The sequence below is a fragment of the Tenrec ecaudatus genome, chromosome 1 (genome assembly GCF_050624435.1).
Source record: "Tenrec ecaudatus isolate mTenEca1 chromosome 1, mTenEca1.hap1, whole genome shotgun sequence".
NCBI lineage: Eukaryota > Metazoa > Chordata > Mammalia > Afrosoricida > Tenrecidae > Tenrec > Tenrec ecaudatus.
Genome location: NC_134530.1, coordinates 49312818 through 49336137, shown reverse-complemented (window position 1 = coordinate 49336137; position 23320 = coordinate 49312818). Strand labels below are relative to the sequence as shown.

General features: G+C 44.1%; 1 protein-coding gene and 1 long non-coding RNA gene across 3 annotated transcripts; one reads left to right on the top strand and one right to left on the bottom strand.

Moving 5' to 3' along the window:
* Positions 1–4835: 4835 nt before the first annotated feature.
* On the bottom strand, positions 4836–17979 carry PDIK1L (PDLIM1 interacting kinase 1 like). Of its 2 annotated transcripts, none has more exons than XM_075552707.1 (3): positions 17817–17979; positions 15002–15303; positions 4836–8355 (listed from the first exon to the last, which is right to left on the bottom strand). In XM_075552707.1, the coding sequence occupies exons 2-3, from the start codon at positions 15284–15286 to the stop codon at positions 7615–7617; spliced, it is 1026 nt and encodes a 341-aa protein (XP_075408822.1). In that variant the 5' UTR covers positions 15287–15303; positions 17817–17979; the 3' UTR covers positions 4836–7614. The 2 variants fall into 2 exon arrangements, with proteins under 2 accessions (XP_075408822.1, XP_075408819.1); XM_075552704.1 differs by lacking the exon at positions 17817–17979 and adding an exon at positions 17335–17455.
* Positions 17980–18245: 266 nt separating this feature from the next.
* Positions 18246–23114, top strand: LOC142433921 (uncharacterized). The gene is made up of 3 exons (XR_012781098.1): positions 18246–18574; positions 18961–19036; positions 21158–23114. It is a non-coding gene; the product is annotated as an uncharacterized LOC142433921 (long non-coding RNA).
* Positions 23115–23320: the final 206 nt, after the last annotated feature.

The window sequence follows — 23320 nt, the reverse complement described above, 5'->3', positions numbered from 1 at the left end:
CCACAATTAATGCTCACGGAAACGGCAGTCAGGAGACCAAAAGATGAGCCGCATTAGGACCTGCAGGAGACCTTTTCAGAATATTGGAAAACAAGCATATTACTTTGAGGACTAAGGTGTGTCTGACCCAAGCCGTGGCATTTTCAATTGCCTCATCTCTACCTGAAAGTTGGACCTTGAATAAAGAAGGCCATTGAAAAACTGATGCATTTGATTTGTGGAGCCGGAGAAAAATGCTGAAAGGGCCATGGGCTGCTAAAGGGACAGACTGATCTATCTTGGAGGAAGGAGGAACAGATTGCAATGATCAGACACATAATCCACCTGCCCCCCAGGGGGATGAATAGCCGACACATGGGTGAAGGGAGACAGTGGTCAGTCGGTGTATGATAGGAAAACAATAATAATTTATAATTTATCAAGGGGTCATGAGGGGGAAAGAGAGGAGGGGGGGAAAGGAGCTGATACTAAGGGCTCAAATAGAAAGTAAATGCTTAGATGATGATGACAACATATGTACAAATATGCTTTATACAATTGATGTATAGAAGCTTATAAGAGCTGTAAGAGCCCCTGATTTGATTCCCTTGTCAGGGATCACTGTTCTGCACTGCTAGTTGGCCAATGTCTGAATGCCACTTCTTCATAGGGTTTGGCTGATATTTCAGTTGTTGAAGGCAGGAAGAGAAATATGTTATTCCACAACAGACAGCAGTGGAGTCATCATTGTTTGTTGTTTTCAACAACAGGTTAGAATTCTAATGTATAGCAGGATTGAGAACCTCAGCCAGCTGAGCCTTTTTCTCAGAGCTCGAACCATTCAGGGCTCTTACCCACCGTCCACTCTCTGGGTGACAAACAACAGAAACGTGGGTGAAGGGGGACAGAGGACAGTGTAAGAGATGAAAATAATAATAATAATTTATCAAGGATTCACGAGGCTGGGAGGGCAAGGAGGGAGGGGAAAAAAGAGGAGCTGATACCAAGGGCTCATGTAGAAAGAAAATGCTTTGAAAATGATGATGGCAAACTATGCACAAATATGATTGATACAATTGATGTATGGATTGTTATAAGAGCTGTAAGAGCCCCCAATAAAATGATTTACATGTTAAAAAGGAAAAGCTAAAAAAAAAAAATTAAAACAAGAACACACTCCCCTGGCTTCTACCTGAAGCTAGAAAAATAACTGGCCTCCCAAAGCCCTCCATTCTTGTATCTGGCACTTACTTGGGAGTGCTCTCCTAGCTTCCAGGCATGGTCGTGTATGCCAGAGGCAGGAGCCATCCTGACTTGCTATCTTTCATGCTGTTATCAACAAGCAGAACTCCAAAGCCGAACTTATTGCCTTGGAGACAATTCTGACTCAAGGTGACCCTATAGAGCAGGGCAGAACTGTGGGTTTCTGAGACTGTAACTTTTTTTTTTTTTTAGGGGCTCATACAACTCCTATCACAATCCATACATACATCAATTGTGTAAAGCACATCTGTACATTCACTGCCCTTATTATTCTCAAAACAGCCCCTGGCATCAGTTCCTCATTTCCCCCTCCCTCATGGACCCTTAATAATTTATAAATTATTGTCATATCTTGCCCTGTCCGACATCTTGCTTCACCCACTTTTCAGATGTCCGTCCCCCAGGGAGAAGGTCACATGTAGATTCTTGTCATCGGTTCTCCCTTTCCAACCCACCCTCCCTCTACCCTCCCAGTATTTCTATTCAAACCACTGGTCTTGAACATCTGCCCTGGATTCCCTGTTTCCAGTTCCAATCTGTACCAGTGTACATCCTCTGGTCTAGCCAGACTTGCAGGGTAGAATTGGGATCATGATAGTGGGGGAGGAGGAAGCATTTAGGAACTAGAGGAAAGTTGTATTTTTCATCATTGCTACATCTCACGCTGACTGGCTCTAGACTGTAACTCTTTACAGGAGTAGAACGCCTCATCTTTACCTCCATCAGAGCGGCTGGTGGTTTCAAACTACTGAGGAGGTTAGCCACCAGGGCTCCCTAGACCCCTTAAGCAGCATCCAAATAGAGAAACAAAACCATCCAGTACATCAGAAATCTCCTCACGGGTAGACTATTGTGGACTTAGAAACTTTAGCAGACACTGGGGGAGAGGGGCGCATTAGGTTGATTTTGACTCCCATTAATGCTACGCAGGACAGAGTAGAAATGCCTTAATGGGCTTCGGAGACTGTAACTATACAGGAGCAGAAAGCCTTATCTTCCTCCTGTGGCGCAGCTGGTGGTTTGGAACTTATGACTTTGTGGTTAGCAGCCCAACTATATCCAGGACACCGCCAGGGCTTTAGGGACCCATATATCTCTTAAAATTATAGGCAAACATTTGTATGTAGGTTTATACATTTCCACGAAAGGAGTGATCTAATGGGGTGAAGACTTTAAGCTGCAACTGATGACTGGCTCATCAGAGATCCATTCATTCATTCATTCATTCATTCAACACACCGTCTCAATCAGAATACCAAGGCATCAAGGACTACAATATAAGGCCTTCACGGGCCAGGTACACTGTATACATATTCTCTCTGCCCTTTACAAAACCTTGAAATCGAAGCACCATCATCTCCATTTTGGCCAGGGAAACCAAGGCTCAGGAGTGGTGACACGGCTTGCCCGGTGCCACATACTGTGCAGCTATTTTCAAAAGCTCGTATTCACCATCAGATCTACTGCCCCAAAGGCTGGCTTTCTTCCACTTCTGCAACATGACGTGCTTCACTTCTGCTCAGAACAAGCTGAGCTTGAAATGCCAGGACTGGGCAGGAAATGAAAGCATGTCAAGAGCCCAGGCGCCTCTTTTTTATATAACACCCTCCAACCAATGAAGACAAGGCAGGGTGGGGGGGGGGGATTGGAAAGTACTGCCTTTAAAAGTCATGCTTCGCCCTTAAGAGGCGTGGCTGTAGGTTTCTCAAGTAGGAATTGTTATCTAACCACAAACCTGTCATTATGCTGCAGTTTAGAGGATGGCTATGATTGGTTGAGCAAAAAGAGCAACATTTGAATGTAAAGACCCAAACAACCAGGGTTATTACTTCAGTGAGGGAGCTAACTGCCTTCTGGTTAGAGGAAGCTCCTACTGGGGTCCGAGATTAGGCACCTTAGCCCAGCGCCAGTGTGTTAACAGGGAGAGTGAAAGCAAAACAAGAAACCCGTACTCGGGTAAACCCATTCCCAGTACCCCAGAAAGGGATTTTATTTGTAAACTTCCTCAACAAGAAATCAGCCTCTAGTTCAAGTGAAACTCACTGAAAAAGTTGTGAAAGCGCTTTGGATTCTCAAAATTGTAGCAAGTAGTTATTAATAGTTTTAAGATTCTTATTCTTATTGACCTTTAAATCGAAAGTAAAATGGACTTGTCTTTTGCAAAGCGGACTGGAGAAGGTGGCAAAGTTAGAAGGCACAATTCCTCTGCCTGCCTTCCTGCTCTGTTACTAGTAAAAGCAAGTTAAGGCTGCTTCCCATTTTGTCTCTCAACGGTACCATTTGATCAGTTCATATACTGTACTCATGGTACTTTATTCAGGGAAGGAGCAATTCTAATATCTATACATGAAGAGTGGATCCGATGTCCTTATGTCTCAAGTTACAGATCGAAATATCACATCCTTTTAGTACATTTATTATGCTGTTCTGAGTGTTGAATTCTGTTTGAGAAAGGAAAGTGGAAAAAAGTAATTTATCTCTGGCAATACACGGTTTTCTGACACAGCAGGATAGGGAACATTAAAATTTTACAAACATTTTCACAGCCCTGGTGGTGTAATGGTTACACACTGGCCTGACACGCAGTTGGTCAGCAGTTGGAAACCACTAGCACTTCATGGGAGAAAGACGGGGCGGTCTATTCCAATATAGTCAGTCAGGAAAACCACAGGGCAGTTTTACCCTGCGTTACAGGGTCGCTCTGAGTTGGTATCGACTCCTCAGCAGTAGGAGTTTGAGCCTGAAGCAACGCCACAAGAGAACCACCTGACAATTGGCTTCCACAAAATTATGTCAACTCAGTACACATGGAAGCACACCAGCATTTGTGACCCAAGGATCCTACTTTATATAATCAAAAGCCTAAGGAGGGAATCGTTACAGAGCTTAATATTGTGAGATTCTGGGTTGCAGAAGGCTATGGATGACAGTGGAAGCCCAAAATAAATTTGTGAGATCCACACAGGAAATAAGCCTCCGGCGATTTTGCTCTATCGATAACTGAGGGATGGGAATAAACTGGTTACCAGAGTATTGGAAAGATGACAATAGATCAAAATGATAAAAGTTGAATAGTTAAAACCCTGATACACTTAGGGCCCGATCTGGTTTTCAGTATTTTTTCTTTCCTATTGGGGTTTTTCTCTGATGTATTTTGTCATTGTGAGTAGCCCTCTTGAACTCTTGTGAGTTTTTGTTTTTGGTATGTGAAAGCCAGGATTGATGAACCTATACAGACAAGTAGAATAAAGGTTCCTGGTGTGTACGGTGGGGGGGGGGGTTCTATGGATCTCTGTGCAGAGATACAGAACAAGCCAGACCTGAGTCCTTGAGTGGCCCCAAAAGTTAGAGGTTGTGATAGAGGGGGTGAAAGAGCTAGCTTGCTGTTAACCAAAATACTAGAAATATAACAATTTAAAGTTTTACAAAAACTCCTAAATTTAATCACCTTTTCCTCAGGAATAATTTTTCTGTGTCCCAAAGAAACTACCATTTGAGGAAGCAAAGCAGCTGTGAAGAATTTTCAGGAACTTTTTTTGTTGTTGAAACTCACTTTATTAAAAAAAAAAAACAAAAAAAAAAAACAAGCCCCCAAAACTGTCATGAACAATAAGTTACAATCATTTTCCCCTCTTATAAATTCTTCATAAAATATATTTGACAATCTTAAAAGAAAATTTCAAAAGTTGCTTTCATTTTTGAAGTGCTGATGACTTATTTTTTGACCATTTTGTCATGCTGGTGAATTCTTTTGTAGCTGCTACAATCGTTTGAATTGATAAAACGTTTTATACAATTAAAAACAACAGAGAGAAAAAACAGACCAGCAGAGGAACTATTCAGTGTGCTATTTATCCGACACAAAACACTGACTTCATCATAGTGGCAAAGTATTCCTTAGCACCAACATCTACAGGAACGCCATCTTTCTAAGTGACAACTAGTGCAAAGTGACGTTCGAGGGACTAACTGTACAACCCCGTATATTCTCATCTGAAACATTTGGTCTTTGTAAAATTAAGATGAATTTCATAAAACACTATTAATCATGGCGACAGGACTCTACTAGGAGGGATAATGATTTATTGAGTACCTATTACTGGCAAAGCACCACATTTTCACGATCATTTTTTCTCTAGCAAATATCCAGGAATGTTGAAGCATCAGTAATCATCTTTTACTTCTTATTCCTGGCTTGTGGCTAAATGCCAATTGTAAAATGTCATCTTATCAACTTCAGTGCTGAGCACCCAGCAGGTACTTAATACTTTCTGACAGAAGGAACAAAGAAAGACAAAGGTTTATCACCAGTTTGCTGGCATCAAAGGCTATTTTAGAATAGGAGGACTTGAAAACAACTCTAGAAGAGACTAATCACGTGATGCCGTCCCACCCCAAGTCCCACTCCCAAAGAAAAGAACTCCACTTTACAGGTAAAATCAGTGTTTTAAATGAGGCAGGTGGCAAATGAAGCACTGGCATACCATCATTTAGGAATCTCTTCTCAAGTGCCACATTACGGAGGCCACAACATAAGGACGCTTGTTATTTCCATTAATGAAATCCCCTTGGTGATACAGTGGGGTCACATTTTCAAGAGGTTCCAGTGCATTTCCACCTCTAATTTCCAAATGAATCCTTACATTTATTTACTTTGAAAGCGATGGTTTAACCGTATACCATTATTTTTCCCATCAGAAGAAATTATAATAAAACATTTCGGGTCGGTTCAAAATTTCAACTTCTAAACCAGTAAAACAAAGTCTAGAAATTTTATGTACTCCAGCTTTTTTGTTTTCTTCTGAACACATTTTAAATGAAGGAAACATCATGATGGCAATATTCCAAACGCTATGGAAGTCTTAAAAGGCTAAGGAGTCTATGGAAACTACTAAGGATTTCAATATTCTTATAATTTTTATTTTTACTTTTGACCAAAGATTCTGGTGCTTTAAAAGATTAACCTAGTACAATGGCCTTGAAAGTCTAGCTAACTTCAGAGGCTAATATTCTGCATTAGGAAAACATTCTTCCCTTAGCTTTTAACTATCTGCATTTACAAAAATCAAAACTGGAGACAATACAGGACTAAAATCAAACTACCTTCAAGAACAGCAACAGTTGTTCTCTGACATAGACCACACCAAGTGATTGAATACAATTGATAGTTTTTCTATTTGAAAGATATAGTTGATGCCACGATATTTTATCCATTTACCAAACTGTTTCTCACTTCAGAAAAGGGGATCAGCATTTAAGACAACCATATCATAACCTTCACTCTCAAAATGGACAAGAGAAAACAGCATCAGTGCCAAAATGAAAGGGAATCCAGTGATTAAACAAGAGGCCATTATCAGGGTGGGTGATGTGAAAGTAGAGTTCATTTGGTTTTATCAACTTTATGCTGAAGCTTTAAAACCAAAAATTAATATATCAAGTATACTTAATGTGTAGCACAGTTTTCAAAAATAGACAAATCCTCTGTTCATACTTGTATCAGATTGCAGGTACTCAAGTGCAGACATGTCTCAATGCAGTGGTTTAATTGTCTAATTGAATGCTTGGCTACCTAAAGGTATGATAGAGTCATTAAGTGTCCTTGCCAACCTGTTGCCACGTGACTCCGTAACTAATTCAACTCCTGCAGCTATAGGGCACCGGAGAACTCAAACATACTTCAGCAGCTCTGGATGACTTAATTTCATGTGTTTACTAATTTTAGACCCTCTAAAACTGTCTTAAAAACAAACTTTAAAATATTACAAAACAAAACAGTTTGATTAGAGGGAGGAAGAAGGTAGGAAGATGAGGGAAGTTCTTTTTTTCCATTACTGATTTCACCAGCAAATCTCAAAAACCCAAACCTACATCAAATAATTTAAACAGAAGTGGCATTTTCTTCATATGGAATGCAAAATGCACACATTCACATACTTACATATACATAAATATATACATATATGTTTCCTTTACAAAGCTTCAAAGGTTGCATTACCAGCATGCAGACCTCTTCTCCCATGGCAATTCCTAATACTGACAAGGAATGTCTAAAATACTTAGAGAGACATCGTTCCAGAAAACTGGACTCTTTTCTTTTCTTGGCTCTTAAGAGAATTTTCCTGCCCAACTGCTACCAATGATCATTTAAAAAAATGTACACTCACATTGGTAATACACATTTATAACGTATTAACAAAATGGCCAACTTGGACTTGAGAAAAATAAGGGGAAAAAAACAAAACACCCCACGATAAAATCTAAACCCTTAGAAAGTGTTTAGCTTTTGAGACTTTTTCAGCCATATAATGTTGCATCACTGTTAAAACAGAAGCAGCACAGCATCCAAGATATTTGCAAACAATGCATGTGTCACGTTTCCCAGCTGCTATCTTTAAACGCAATTTGTACTAATCTGAGTTCTAGTTCAAAAGCATCTGGACGATCCTGAGGGTTTGCAGCCAGCATTTCTTTAATCAACTGTTTCATCCGCCCATTCATAGACTTCTTCTTTACAGGAATGAGAAGTTCCATTTTGGGATTCTCCAGGAGTGCCTCCCCTACAGGCACGATCTCAGTTCCTTGCTTTACATAACTGCCCAAGAGCTCCTTCTTCGTCTCTGTGTCTATGAAGGTGATCCTTTCCAGCATTGCCCAGATGATAATCCCCAGAGCAAAGATGTCAGCTTTTGCTGTGTAGTGCCCCTCCCACACCTCCGGGGCCATGTAGAAATCTGTTCCACAGGCTGTGGAGAGGAAGCACTTGTTTACACTGACAGGTTCTTCTGGGTTCTGCCCAGAGGCTGAACAAACTTTACTTAAACCAAAATCAGCCACTTTCAGTGTGGGTTCCAAGTCACTGGTATCCAACCTGCTTTGAGAAATCAGGATGTTGTCTGGCTTGAGATCTCGGTGGATGATCTGGTTTTTATGCAAGAAAGCCAGGGCACTGCTCAGCTGCAGCATGAAGCTGGTGTTAGTTTTACGATTGGGTTTCCTGGACAACAGATACTCGTTCATATCTCCTCCGTCACAGAAATCCATCACAAACCACAGGTAATAGGCGCTTCTGGGATCAAAGGCAATTTCTCCTTTTAATGACGTCTCTACAAGCTGGAACAAGGAGGGAAACAAACAAACAAAAAACAGATTATAACATTCTGCACAGGTAATAAAGTCCAGTTAGAGTAAAAAACTGATTCACAGGTTAAGACAATCTCCAACTTTATGTAGAAATGCCACGTATATCCTATTTTGTCAATGCTTTCATACATACATTTTAAAGCACAGTATTTTTTCCCACCTACCCAGAAGCCTCAAAGCACAGTATTTTGAACTGTCACTGTGTCCCTATTAAATATGTACAAAATCTTGAAGTCAAAAAGTAAAAGCTTATTAAAAAACAGCTTTATTATGAAGAATGTCCAGTTGGCTGTACAGTTTTTTTTTACACATATCAATGGACCCGAACTCTCCACATCTAGCTAACAGCATCATAAAAAAGGCCAAAGTTTCAGCAGCTAGAATTGACAGAGTTCAAGCTGGGCTATAAACTGCAATCGAACTGAAATACACTTCTTGCACACTATATATATACTACCAATACAATATGTAAGAATGATCAAAGACCAATTAGGTGCTTCAGAAGCAACGTGTCCTTGTAATAACTGATTAAAATAAAGACCAATACCATCACTTCACAAACTTCTACAGGGAGACTGCAAACACAATCTCGACCACTTATAAAAATCAAATTTTCATTTTGTTACAAAAATTGAAGCCTGTGCCTATTCATTGCTTCTTTGATGTAAGATGCCAACCTAGAATAAATCAATTTTATTTAAGGTCAGTGTCTATAGAACTAGCCTATCATTTACAATTGAAGAATATTATTTTCCTTAACATAAACTACTACTCATTAAAACTTGGGGGCTACAATGATTTGAAAACATTTAGCGGTATTCCCTTTTAAGACCTTGGAAGGGAAGCCAAAGGCTGTTGAAGAGTGAGTGGGCAGCTAATTTTGCATGTGAATCTACTGGTGCTCACTACTTTCATTTAAGGAGGGCGGGCAGAAACAAAACATCCCTCCCACACTGTCCTCCCCATCCCCCCACTGCAGTACTAGTCATCCAGACCATACAAAAAGAGACTATGGACTACAGAGTGTATCAGTTTCTTTTAAGTGTTTTTCTTGTTGTTTGTATTTGCCAGTGAGACAGAGAAATTGAAGAAATAGGTAGAGAAAGACAGAGCTAACACAATTATTTACAAGGCGCACTGCTACTAAGTGTGCTGAGATTAAGAGCCAGCACCACTCTCCATTTCTTCTCTTCTGTCTACTTGTGAAAGCAAACTGCCTCAATAACTTTGAACATGCAGACTCCCAGCATTTAAAGAATGGTTTAGAATAAGGTTGAGTAAATACTTTAGGTTTTGCAAGCCATGTAAGTTCTCTGCTTCATATTTTTCCTCTTCTTCCTTTTTTACAACTTAAAATGTCAAAAACAATTTTTTAGGATCAAGACCATATAAAAACAGGCTATAGTTTTTCAGCTTTGGCTGAGAACAGCACATATAGTGGGCCTCCTCTGCTTATTTCATGTATCAAGAGAATGCTATTGATTATCTTAGCTAAATTCAGTAACTTCTGTTAGGATATAATCCATGATCTTTAAAATGGGTTGCAGGCCCTGGTGGCAGTGAATATACATTGGGCTGCTAGCCACACATCAGCAGTTTGAAGCCAACAGTCACTGCATGGGAGAAAGATGAAGCTTCTATTTACATAAAGAGTTACAGTCTCAGAAACCCACAAGGGCAGTTCTACCTTGTCCTGTAGGGTTGTTTGAGTCAGAATGGACTTGATGGCAGAGAGAGTTAATGGGGCTCTCTGTTAAACTTTCCAGCTTCATTTAAAACAATTCTCCTTGTCACTACAGTTTTATCATCTTTCAATTATTTTATTTATTTATTTCAATTCTTAGAATGCTTCATGCTTTTTGTCGCAGGATCTTTGTATTTAGTTTTCTGCTCCTACACCATGCTGTACTTCTCATTCATGATTAAGCACACAAAATAGTCACAACGTTCCTATGCGTGGGAATGTGTCCCCTATTAATGACTTGTTTTGTATTTTCTTCTTGATGAGATTTATACCAATCAGAAACTGATTTATTGATTTCAATTGAGAACAAGGAAGGATATATCTGGAAAAACTTGGAGAAAAATTAAATTTGTAAAAAAAAAAATTAAATTTGTACAGAGAATGGAGCTCATTCATATGAACTTCACAGTCCCCCTACATATTACCATATATACTTGTGTATAAGCTGAGTTTGGGGTTCAGCTTATATATGGGTCAGTGGCAAGAATGGATGTCATCTGGTCAAGCCCGACTAACAAAAGGAGGAAATCTCATGAAGCCTGACATAGAGTTAATAGCAAAGTGGATTCGAGATGCATGGGAAGACATTCCAGAAGACATGGTGCAACGTGCCTTCCAGAAATGTAGTATTAGTAATGCCATGGATGGCAGTGAAGACTGCGCTTTGTATGAAAATGACAGCAGTGATGGTGATGACGGCGATCTCAGTGAGGACAGCGTCTATGATGACCTCACACCAGCTGAAGCTCTGCATTGGGATAGGGATGATGATGAGGAATCCAGTTTTGAAGGAGTTTAACTCTTTACATTTTAGCTTGGTTGCTGATTGAGCTCAGGGAATAGTACTCTTAAGGTATCATTGTTGCTACCTTATTGTTTTTGTTGAACCTATTTTCCACTTACTGTGCTGGTTTACTAATGCTAAATGACTCGTTGTCCTTTTATTTATGTTTTTTATTTAAAATAAATATATAAATACATTACCGCACTGATGTCTCAATTTTTAGTAATTTTATTTTCATTTGTTTTGATTATTGAAACTCACCAATAGTTTCTGCATTTTCCACCCTAGGCTTATACTCGAGTCAGTCAGTTTTTCTGGTTTCCCAGGTAATAATTAGGTACCTCGGCTTATACTCGGGTCGATTTATATTCGAGTATAAAAGGTAGTTTTGTTATAAATTGTTGGGTGGCTTCAAGCTCACTCTGACTCAAAGTGACCTCATGTTGTATTTACTAGATGTAAAAAAATGGGTCTCTTTAAACAGAGAAGGCACTTGTTAAATAGGTTGATAAATATCTGCTTACTAGATGCCAAGTATTTTATCTGTATGACGTCTCATTTCAACAACTCTCATGGAAGGTAAAGGTCATAATCCTCTTTTATACAAGAAACATATGCTAGGAAAAATGCATTACTTATCCAAGGCCATACAATTAGCAAAAGTGTCACAAGTCAAAACAGAGGTCTATTAGGCTTTTATAAATGAAAGAGATTTACTAAACAAAAAACTGCTTTAGTTAGGCTTGAAGGTAAACAAGTTGTCATGTAGCTCAGAAGCAACAAAGCCCACAGAGAAGAAGCACACCAGTCTGTGTGATCACAGATGAAGAAGGGATTAGGTATCAGGTATCAAAGAACAAAAAAATCATATCATTGTGAATGAGAGGGAGTGCGGAGTGGGAACCCAAAGCCTATCTGTAGGCAACTGAACATCTCCTTACAGAAGGGTCTCAGGAAGGAGATGAGCCAGTCAGGGTGCAGTGTAGCAACGATGAAACATACAATTTTCCTCTAGTTCTTAAATGCTTCCACACACCCCCAACTATCATGATCCCAATTCTACCTTACAAATCCGGCTAGACTGGAAGATGACACTGGTATTGGAAACATATGGAATCCAGACAAATGAACCCTTTAGGACCAGTGGTGAGAGTGGCGATATCGGGAGGGTAGAGGGAAGGTGGGGTAGGAAGGGGGAACTGATTACAAGGCTCTATATATAACCCCCTCCCTGGGGAATGGTCAACCGAAAAGTGGGTAAGGGGAGACATCAGTCAATGTAAGGCATGGAAAAATAATGATTTATAAATTATCAGGGGGTAGTGGAGAAAGGAGAGAGGGTCGGGTAGGGAGGGGAAAATGAGGAGCTGATACCTGGGGCTCAAGTCGAAAGCAAATGTTTTGAGAATGATGAGTGCAACATATATACAAATGTGCTTGACACAATGGATGTTATGTATGGATTAAGAGTTGTACAAGCCCCCAATAAATGATTTTTTTAAAAGCTACTTTAGTTATAAAAATCACTGAATCAGAGGGTGTGTTGGAAAGGAGGAACGAATTACAAGGATCTACATGTGACCTCCTTCCTGGGGGACGGACAACAGAAAAGTGGGTGAAGGGAGACGCTGGACCGGGCAAGATATGACAAAATAATAATTTATAAATTATCAAGGGTTCATGAGGGAGAGGGGAGGGAGGGGAAACAATGAGAAGCTGATGCCAGGGGTTTAGGTAGAGAGCAAATGTTTTGAGAATGATGAGGGCAATGAATGTACAAATGTGCTTTACGCAATTGATGTATGTATGGATTATGATGAGATTTATGAGCCCCTAGCAAACAATTAAAAAAAAAAAGAAATGAAGAAACTACCAAAAAATAATCACTGAATCAGGTCTGATAGTAATTTATATTTATAAAGCTTTGGAAGACCAACGAATGTCTAGTTATCATAATTATTAATGTAGTCTTGAAAATACCATCAGGATTAAGTCATATTTAAAATCTCTTTGCTTTTCCATTTCAAAAGAGATTAGGCATCATCTGGGTTTCTAAAAAGTCAAAGCAAAGTTCAGCAAAGTTCTATCCACCTTTAAGAGGGAATGTGGTAAGAATGTTCCAGGATTTCCTTATATAAGTGCAATGTAAGTAATATGCATTTCTAGAAAAGTAAGCTATTATATGAATAGAGGCTAAGTAGCTGTGTTTTATAGCCACTATCTTCAGAAGAAGACATTGGGGCATCCACGGAGTACTAAACTGAAATATTAAGTCCTCAAGATTAATATTGGCTAACTATACAATGAAATTTTCACATTTCTAATTATTGTTGTTATTATTGTTCCTAAACCCAAAGCTTTTGTTGTTTTACATACAAACTTTTCTATTCTGGTCATAAATTCTGAATTTAGACAGACTCAAGGAAAGTTGTTTCCTTTCTAGGAATGACTGGTCTTAAGAAATTTTACTCTTCCCTTCAGCTATGTCTTTTTAATTAAATGAGTGTAGAGTTACTGGGAACTCTGGTGATGTAATGGTTAAGTATTAGACTGCTAACCGCAAGTAAGCAATTTGAAATCACTAGCTGGTCTTTGAGAAAAAGACAAAGCTTTTTACTCTTGTAAAGAGTACAGCTTCTGAAAAAAAAAAAGGACAGCTCTAGAAACCCACAGGGGCAGTTCTACCTTGTCCTTCAGGTACCTATGAGTCAGAATAGACTCCATGGCAGTGAGGAGCCCTGGTGTCGTAGTGGTGATGTGTTAGGCTGCAATCCGCATGGTCAGAAGTTTGAGACCAGCAGCAGCTCTGAGGGAGGAAGACTGGACTTTCTTCTCCCAGAAACAGTCAGTCTTGGAAACCCACAGGGGTTGCTCTTGAGTCGGAACTGACTCAATGGAACCTAATAACCACAGAGATGTTGATCTACGGTAGAAGCCAATTTAAAAAAAGAAAAAAGCTTTTCTGTTTTTCAATATTAATGTTTCCCTTAAGTTATAAAAATAATAATTTGGTGGCAATAGAGCTGTGGTGTACGAAAGCACAAGTTTAGATATCAGAAAAACCTACCCTACCTAGGTTCCACTCCCCGTTCCGTCATTTGCTGGCTATGTGCCTTTGCATACATTTACTATCTATTGAAGCCTCAGTTCCTTCAGGATGTTAATAATAGTATTTTCCTCCTCACTTCTGACCAACTGCCTTTTTCCCACCCTCCCCCTACTCCCTATTGGTTCTGAGGGGTTTATCTGTCCTGGATTCTCTGTGTTGTGAGCTCCTATCTGTACCAGTGTTCATGTTCTGGTCTAGCCAGATTTGTAAGGTAGAATTGGGGTCATGAGAGGCGGAGGGGCCCAGGGGGACTTTAAAGAACTAGAGAAAAGTTGTATGTTTCATCAGTGCTATACTGCATCCTGACTGGCTCGCCTTTTCCTTGTGACCCTTCTGACAGGGCATGTCCAATTGACGATTGATGGGCTTTGGGTCTCCACTCTGCCCTCCCCCTTGACCAACTAATTGCCTTTACTTAGCTCAGTACATGGAAAAGAAGAGAAACTCCAATGTTAGTTATCAACACTTAATAATACCCTGGTGCTAAGCCACATGCTTCACAAAAATGAATTGGAATTGCAGAGTATAGAAATTACATGTCCCTCTAAAATGGCACAGACTTGTTCAAACCAGTGATTTATAGAAGAGATGCCCAATTACCTATGGGTGCTACTAGATGTGGGCTTTTCCCTTCTATCATCAGCTCTAAAAAAATTAAAAGATTCCAAAGGAGGGAACTTGTTAAGACTCTTGTCTCAAATACTTCCCTAGTGCTCATCTTGCCCCATTCCTTTGCAGATTGGCAAGTGCCATGGCTCAACAGGTGGTTTACGTTATTTTTAGGTATTTACATCATAGGTTTAAATAAAACCTTGTTTTAAACCAAACATCTACTCAGTTCTTGGCAGACTTTTATCTATTGGTAACTATATAAACACCTGCATTTAAAAAGAAAAGTTCATCTGACCCTTTTATTCTCTTTCTTGTTGACTACTGCTAAGCTCCTATCACTTCTGCATCGCCATTCAACCACACCTACCTGTAAATAAAGTGAAGAATTAGAGCCATGGGACATCTTTTGCACCATCCCATCTTTTTGTAGGATGCATTCCTCCAAGTGAATCACATTTGGATGTTGACTTTTGATACTGCTTAGTGCCCAGAACTCACGGAGAGCTAGTTCAACGTTTTCAGGTGCGTGGCATCGAATTTTCTTCACTGCTACGCGTGCAGAGGTTTTCCTGATGACTGCTTCATACACAACACCGTAGCTACCTCGGCCTACCTCCCGTATTAAATCGTACTTTGGCTGGCTACTCACCATCTTCAAGGTCGAGGTTTCTAGAAAAATCAACAAAGCGCTCTGTTGAAATTAGGAATGACTTCTGGCTTTCAGTTTTTCTAAGGCATGCTTTAGTTATCATCTGTTTCACCACCTGTGGTGCTTGAAAGACATTTGTTATTCTTTGGGAAAACCTAAATACCTTAATTTTATGAAGTAGGTACTAGGATGGTCATTGTATGGAAGAGGAAGCTAAAGCACAGAGAGGTTAAGAAACTTGCCCAACATCAAACAGCTGGTAAATGGTGGAACTGGGGCTTGAAACAGGCCATCTGTCTGGCTCTGAGGTCCGTGATTTTATTTATCTATTTATTTATTTATTTATTTTGAGGTCTGTGATTTTAATGACCACACTATAGTGCCTTTTACATGAACTGCTTCAAAACCTCACTATTAAAAATAAATGTAAAAACTCACCAGTCTTACTTGCTGAACATGAAAACTGAAGAAACAAAATTCCAGTTTCTCCATAGGGGAAACACACACACACACACACACACACACACACACACACACCAATAACATTGAGTGCACACAAAAACTCTCATAGCTAAGGGACACAAACATATGGCTTGGGCTTAAAGACTGAAAGTGAACCAGGCTACTTATAGAACTGAAGAGGTAGTAGTTACTACAGAAAAACAAACTAAGTAAAAGGGGACTTTAAAAGTTTGTGGGAAAATACCACGAAAACAATTTTTTTCCATACATTGTGGAAGCCTCCTCATATGTCTGCATTTTACCTATGTCTTGTGTTATTTCCTTTTTTTCTTGCAAAATAAATGAAAAGTTTGTGGAACGGAATGTGCTTTGTTAAAAATGGGTAAGCTATGTGGATCATTTGCGGTCTTGTTACTGGTGTTGTTTTATCACTTAAGCGGTTTCGTTCCAGTGTGTGTGTGTGTGTGTGTGTGTGTGTGTGTGTGTGTGTGTGTGTGTGTGTGTGTTGGGGCATACAAGCCGGCCCTGTGTGTGTGTGTGTGTGTGTGTGTGTGTGTGTGGTGGGGCATACAAGCCGGCCCTGCACATCCAGGGGCTCTCTGGCAAAAGGCCTTTGGAATTCAACATGACAGATCATTAAAAGGCCCGACCCAGCAATGCTCACGTGTGGGATCAAGAAAGCGGTCCCAGTGCCGCCTCTTCCCCGCCCGAAATGTCATGATCCTAACGCGCTTCCGGCGCCGTTTGTGCTGTGCAGATTGCCACCGCGGGCAAGAAAAGGAAGCGGGGATTGTACAATCCCACAACGTCCGATGTGGGGACGGAGAGCGACTGACACCCCCGGAGCCGGAGCGACCGGGCGCAGCTCCTTCAAGCCTGCGGGAGAAACCTTCTTCTTTCTTCGATGAAAGTTTGCGAGCTTGCTTGTCAGCCCCGCTGCCGCCCACCCTCCAAGCCCCGCTGCGGCGCCCCGGGCGCGGGGCAGGCCCGGGGCCTGGGGCGGGTGTCCGCGCCGGCCAAGGCGCACCTTCCCGGGTCAGGGCGAGGGACGCTGGGGCCGAAACCCTCTGCGTCCCGGATGGAACCGTGCCACGGCCACGGCCACGGCCCCCCGGACGGCACTTCCCGCACGCTCGCGCCCGCCGGCCTGCGCCAGCGGTCAAGCCGGGCAGACACCTGCGCCGCGGCGACCTGGACGGGCCGGCCGGCACCCAGAGGTGTTCCCCGACGCGGCGGCCCAGCGCCCGCTCATTGGCCAGGTCCCAGGCCCTGCCCCCCGCGGCCGCGACCAGCTAGATCCCGAGGGGATCCCGCCGGGGCCCTCCCCGCGAGCAGTCCGGGCAGCGGCGGCCTTGGCGCGCGGGGCTGGGGGGCTGCGGGCCGGGGCCCGAGGGGAGGCCACGGGCAGCAGAGGCCGCAGCAGGAGCTGGTGGCCTGAGGGGCGCGGGGCCGAGGGCCTGCGAGAGCGCGGCCTTCGCCAGGCTGACGGCACTGACAGGTCTCTGACAAGTCTCCCGGGGCGGGGGGCACGGGCAGGGCCGTCGGCTCGGCCAGCGGGCTTCTCCGTCAGGCCGCAGGGCCAGGTTTACCTCAGGGTAGCCGCTGCCGCTTCTCCCTCTCACGGGCTCTGCAGGCCGCCATTATCCGGCAGCTCGCGCCTCCGCCGCCTCCAGTCAGAGGCCGGCGCGCGCCCCCGCGGAGCGCGCGGACACACCCCCTTACGCCTGCGGCCCCGCCCCCCTCCGGCGCTCCGTAGCGGGAACCGGGAAGCCCACAGCTGTTTCGATTGGTCGCGCGCCTGGCGCGCCGCTGGCCTCCCCCCAGCTCCCGGGGCTTTGAAGAGCCCGGGTTGCGGGAGAAGCGCGCACTCCGGAACGCACCACTTGCCCCGCTTCGCGCGGGGGTGGCCGGGCACGGAAGGGGGTGGCCACTTGACGCCCCGTGTGCGGTCGGTCCCCCGCTGCGGCGGCCGTGCGCGGCCTGCAGCCTCGGGGCGGTCGGCAGTAGCCGGGCTGGGGACGCGCGAGCAGAGGCGCGGCCTCCGGCTCCCCTCCTTGTTCGACCGACCTACCGGGCTGCGGGCAGGTGTGCGGAGGTCGCTGGGGCGGAACGCCTGGTGCATCTTCTTTGGCGCCGACCTGGGGTGCCCGCGGACTGTGGGGCTGGTCCGCGGGAGGCGCTGCCCAAACTGCGAGGCCCGGCGTCCGCCCCGCCGAGAGGGAGCCGGCACCTTTTGTCCGAGTCACTGAGCCATGTTGGCGAGCGGCGTAGCTGCCGAGGCGGCGCGGGGTTGGGTGCGAGCGTCTGGGAAGGCGCTGTCCCCTGCCCCGCCGGCGCGGTGGTATCTCCCTTAAAGAAGCCGGCGCCTCATTGTTCCCGGGGCTGCGGCGCGGGGCGTCTGGGGCGCCCTGCGGGGCTCCTGCCTGCCGCCGCCCGCCCGCCCGCCCGCTCCGCGCCCCGCTGCAGCGCGGCGGGCGCCCGGAGGAGAGTCGGGATCCAGCAGGCGAGGTGGCAGAGCTGGTGCCGGATCGGATCGGGGCCGACATCAACAGAGCGGAAGACTGCTGCAGTGCTGTGGCGCCAACTGGGTGTTTGGGGTCGGTCAGTTAGAAAGCAGCCCAAATGACATCCTGACACGTTTGGGGCCTGACAGCCTGCACGGGACTAACGGTTACTAGAGCCAGTCAGCCTTTCAGTTCGTTTCAGAGATCAGTTAATCATCAGCTAGAAATGTCCATTCCTTCGCTGCCTACGATTCATCAAGAAGGGGTTGGCCCTCGCCCCAGCCCTGCGTAAAACATGATGTATAAAGATTTCCTGCTTTTGCATGTAAGGAGTAACCCAAGTTTTCTTTTTTCTACCCCATTGACGGACCTTCTACAGATTACAGGGGGTTAGGTCCTTATGTTAATTATTTCGCTGTGTCCTACCCAAACCCACAAGGGCAGGCTTTATTATTAACCCTGATTTTACAGGTGCGGGGTGGGGTGGGGATCTTTTCCTCCTCCGACTAGCAAGTACCTGGTTTGGGGTGGTGCCAACCTTGCGACATTCCTCCCTCCACATCTTGGTGCTGCGGATTCAGCTGCAGCAACCCGATAGGACAGAGTAGAATTGCCCCATAGGATTTTTAAGACTGTCATCTTTATGGACACAGACATGTCAATTGTGAGGGTGGCACAGGATGGGCCCATGATTTGTTCTGTTGTACATAGGGATGCTGTGACTTGGAACCGACTACGCAGCACCCAACAACCGTCTATATGGAAGTAGTCCCCTGGGGGCTGTTGGGTAAGTGTTGGACCTCTAACCCCAAGGCCAGTGGCTTTAAGCCACCAGCTGCTCCACAGGAAAAGGTTAGGGCTGTCTGCTTCTGTAAAGATGACCAGCCTCTGGAGAGCTAGATAGGGACACTGGCTCCCAATGGGCTTGGCAGCAATGGAATCTCTGGGAGCAGAAGAGCTGGGAATTTTCAACAGCTGCCAAGTACTTACCCTGTTATAACTGAACTACTTTCTGCCTGGTATAGTTTGTTGATTCGGTGTGTTTTCAGAAACGGAAGGGAAGACACATAGATTTGTATTCAATCATGTCGGACACATTTGTCCCAAGTGGACTCATTGGATTTGTGGAGGGGCCCATTCCTTTGGATTCCTGCTGTTCTATAGGTTTCCATCGAGGCCTGACGGCATGGTGGTTGCATCCTGGACTGTCAACCCCAAGGCCAGCGATTTAAACCAACCAGCTCCTCAAGAGAAAAAGATGATACCGTCTGTTCCGGTAAAGATTTAGTCTCAGAAACTCCAAAGAGTTGTTCTACTCTGCCCCATAGAGTTGCTGAGTCAAACTGACTCGGTCTTGAGTTTGGGCCTTTTTGTGTTTTTGTATATAGGATCCTATCCCGTAGTAACAAAGATTACAGCGAGGATTAGCATCCTCTTAAGAAATCTGAGGCTGAAAATGATGGTAGGTGATATTTATTCCATAGGCCATGAAAAAATTAACCATTTTGCTCAAACCCAAACCAAACTCACTAACATTGAGTTGGATTCTGCCTCATAGTGATCTTATTGGATAGAGTAGAACTGCCCAGCTGGGTTTCCAAGGCTGTGAATCTCCTTGGGAGCAGAAACCTCATCCTTCCCCCTCTGAGCGGCTGCCAGTTTTGAACTACCCAGTAACAGCCTGATTGGTAAGCCCTGGCAGTGTAGTGGTTACACCTTGGTCCACAGTTCTAAACCAGCAGCAGCTCAGGGAGAATGATGAGACGGTCTACGCTGGAAGCAGTTACAGTCTCAAAAGTCAGTCAGCATTGACTCTGTGGCAGTGAATTTGGTGGCTGATACCACAGCTCCGTAACCACTGGGTGACCAGTTGCTTTTCCTTACCCGTACTGCTGTGTAATCTGTTCCGGCTTTCCCCTTGTCGACCCTGTAACAATTGTCTACTGTCTCCTGGGAATTCTGTCGGCCCAGACGTGCTTCCTGCCCTTGAAACTAGAGGGAGAAAATCCAGACGTCTGCGTGTAGGTTATTTGCTTAGACCGTGGAGGGGCCAGCAGGCAGTCCTGTTGGTCAGGGGACCCGCCGTCCACTGGTCTCTGGTTTGGCACAGGGGTGCCTTGTATTGGACTGCAATCTGCAAGGGCAGCAGTTGGTAAACACCAGGTGTTCGGTGGGAGAAAGGCGGCGCTTTCTGCTTCTGGAACGAGTTAAAGGAAAACAAAAGCAACCAAACTCATTGCCATTGAGTCGATGCCCACTCATCATGACCTTGGATAGGGTTTCTGAGGCAGAACTGCCCCTTTGGGTTTCAAGACTGTAAGTCTTTTCGGGAGTAGAAAGCCCCATCTTTTCATCCCCATCTTGCGGGTGGCAGCCCCACGTGTAACCACTACGTGACCAGAGCCACTTCATTAAGAGTTACAGTCTCAGAGATACCCCAGAGCAACTCTACCCTGCCCTATAGGATGGCTATGAGTGGGCACCTGCATTGGCTCGATGGCTGTGAGTTTGGAGTGTAACGTTAAGTACCACAGGAGGGCTGCCTGTTCTGCAAGCAGGCTGCAGATGGGAGGCTTGAAACCTCTCTCCCTCCCCAAGGATAGGTTGACTCCAAAGTCTTGTTCGGTGCATCCAGGTCTTGTAGAACCCAAGGTCAAGAGTTCAAACCCACCAGCCTCCTTAGCAGAAAGAAGAAACTGCTCCCATATACAGTCTCTGAAGCCCCGTGTAGAGTGATCGAAGTCAGAGGGACTTGATGGTAATCGGTGGGTCTTAAGGAGAAAGGTTACGAAATGGCCCTCTGAAAGCATTGCTGGGGTTTGGAAGGAATTCCTGTGTGAGGGGCTCTGAAGTTTAAAACCATTAATTGCACTGTCACTGTTTATTATATTATTCCGTCCACCCACAGACGTCCTCCTGCTAGACAAGGGCCTTTTCTGTGACTCCTCTCTGTGGCCTCCTCCATCGATGCGGTGCTGGGACGCCCGGGGATAGCATTCTCAAGCGTTGCTGATGGGAAGGGATCCTGATGCCCATCTTCGAAGGGAGTCTAGCAACAAATACCCACATTTCCCTTTTGACCAGTCATCCCGTGTTACATCCAAGACTTCCAGGAATTTAACTTCGTGATATAATGGAAAATGACAAACAGTTATATATGCAAGACTATTTTTATATTAAGAGGTTGGGGACACCCCCCCCCGTATCCATTAATAAAGACTGCTTGATAAATTAGGCACACAGAATCGACTACTATGCAGCTATAAAAAGAAATCTGGAAGATCTCTATATACTGATATAGAGTGATAACAGGATAGATTATTAAGTGAAATAAGTCAAGAGTTTGCTAGTTGTTATAGTATGCTATTTTCTGTATAAATCAGACAACAACAACTCCCTGCCATTGAGCTCATTCTGACTCATAGCTGCCCCCTAGGACAGAGTAGAACTGCCCCTATGGATTTCCAAGACTCAGTCTTTGTAGGAGGGAAAAGCCTCATCTGTCTCCTTTTGAGTGGTTGCTAGTTTGAAACTACTGACCTTATAGTTATTAGCCCAACATGGAACTAGGAACACCAGCAGGTCTCCTGTGCTATCAGTGATGAGGATCCATAAATAGATACTGAATTGACCGAAGAAGAATCAGTGCATTTGTATTAGGATGCTAGTGAGTAACATTGAAAATAGCATGGACTGCCAAAAGAACAAACAGATCTGTCTTGGAAGAAGTACAGGCTGGAATGCTCCTTAGAAAGAAGGACAGCGAGACTGTCTTTTGGATATGTGCTTTGGACATGCTATCGGGAGAGATGAGTTCTTGGAAAAGAGCGTCATGCTTGATAAAGCAGAAGGGCAGTGAAAAAGAGGAAGACCCTGGAGATGGAGTGACATAATGGCTGTGACAATGGGCTCAAACAGCAAATGTGAGGGTCAAGGAGGATCGGATCAGTCAGATCATAGGCTGACAAAAATAAGTCATGTGAATGGCATTAGGAACCAAAAGTTTTTCAGGGAATGAGAAAGAGGTAGTTTAGGATAATCTTAGATCTGTATCAGGTAGCTGTATGCAGTCTGTATTTTTAAATTAATGTATTTCCTTGTTCTGTGTGCTGAAACAGCCCTGGTGGCATAGTGGTTACTCATTGGTTTGAAGCCACCAGCCAGCTCCTCAGGAGAAAGACCAGGCTTTTTACCCCCTACAGAGATACAGTCTTGGAAATGTTCAGGGGAAGTTCCACCCTGTCTCCCAGGGTCGCTATGAGCCAGAATTGACTCAATAGTATGGAGTGAGTATGTTAAAAAGGCCTAGAAGCAGTGCCCAGCCCAGTAATAGTGAGCACCCTTATGCCCAGATTAGGTCTCTAAATATGATTTCCCATTTTAAAAGAAACTTTAAGTTGAAGCAAACAGAATCAAAGGGCCCTTTGACAAATGACTGGTTCCAGGACTGGAGCAGGAAGGAACTTGAGACGTCTTCTGCTCCAGCCAGCCAGGAAACACTATTGGAGTCAGCATAGTATGACCCATGAGCCAACCCCAAATGGGTCCCAAAGAGAACAAATCACATTAAAAAGCCAATTAAAAATAACCTCCCCCACTATCATGATCCCATTCCACCTTACAAATTTGGCTAGACCAAGGATGTACACTGCTACAGATGAGAACTGGAAACACAGGGAATCCAGGACAGCTAAACCCCTCAGGACCAATAATGAGAGTAGCGATTCCAGGAGGGGAAGGGTAAGGTGGGGTAGAAAGGGAACTAATCACAAGGATCTACATATAACCCCCTCCCTGGAGGACGGACAACAGAAAAGTGGATGAAGGGAGACGTCGGACAGTGTAAAACATGACAAAATTATATATTATCAAGGGTTCGTGAGGAAGGGGGGAGGGGAGAGGGGGGGAAATGAGCTGATGCCAAGGGCTCAAGTAGAAAGCAAATGTTTTGAGAGTGATGATGGCAACAAATGTACAAATGTGCTTGACACATGGATGAATGTATGGGTTGTGATATGAGTTGTGCAAGCCCCCCAATAAAATGCTTTTAAAAAGAAAAGAAAAGAAAATT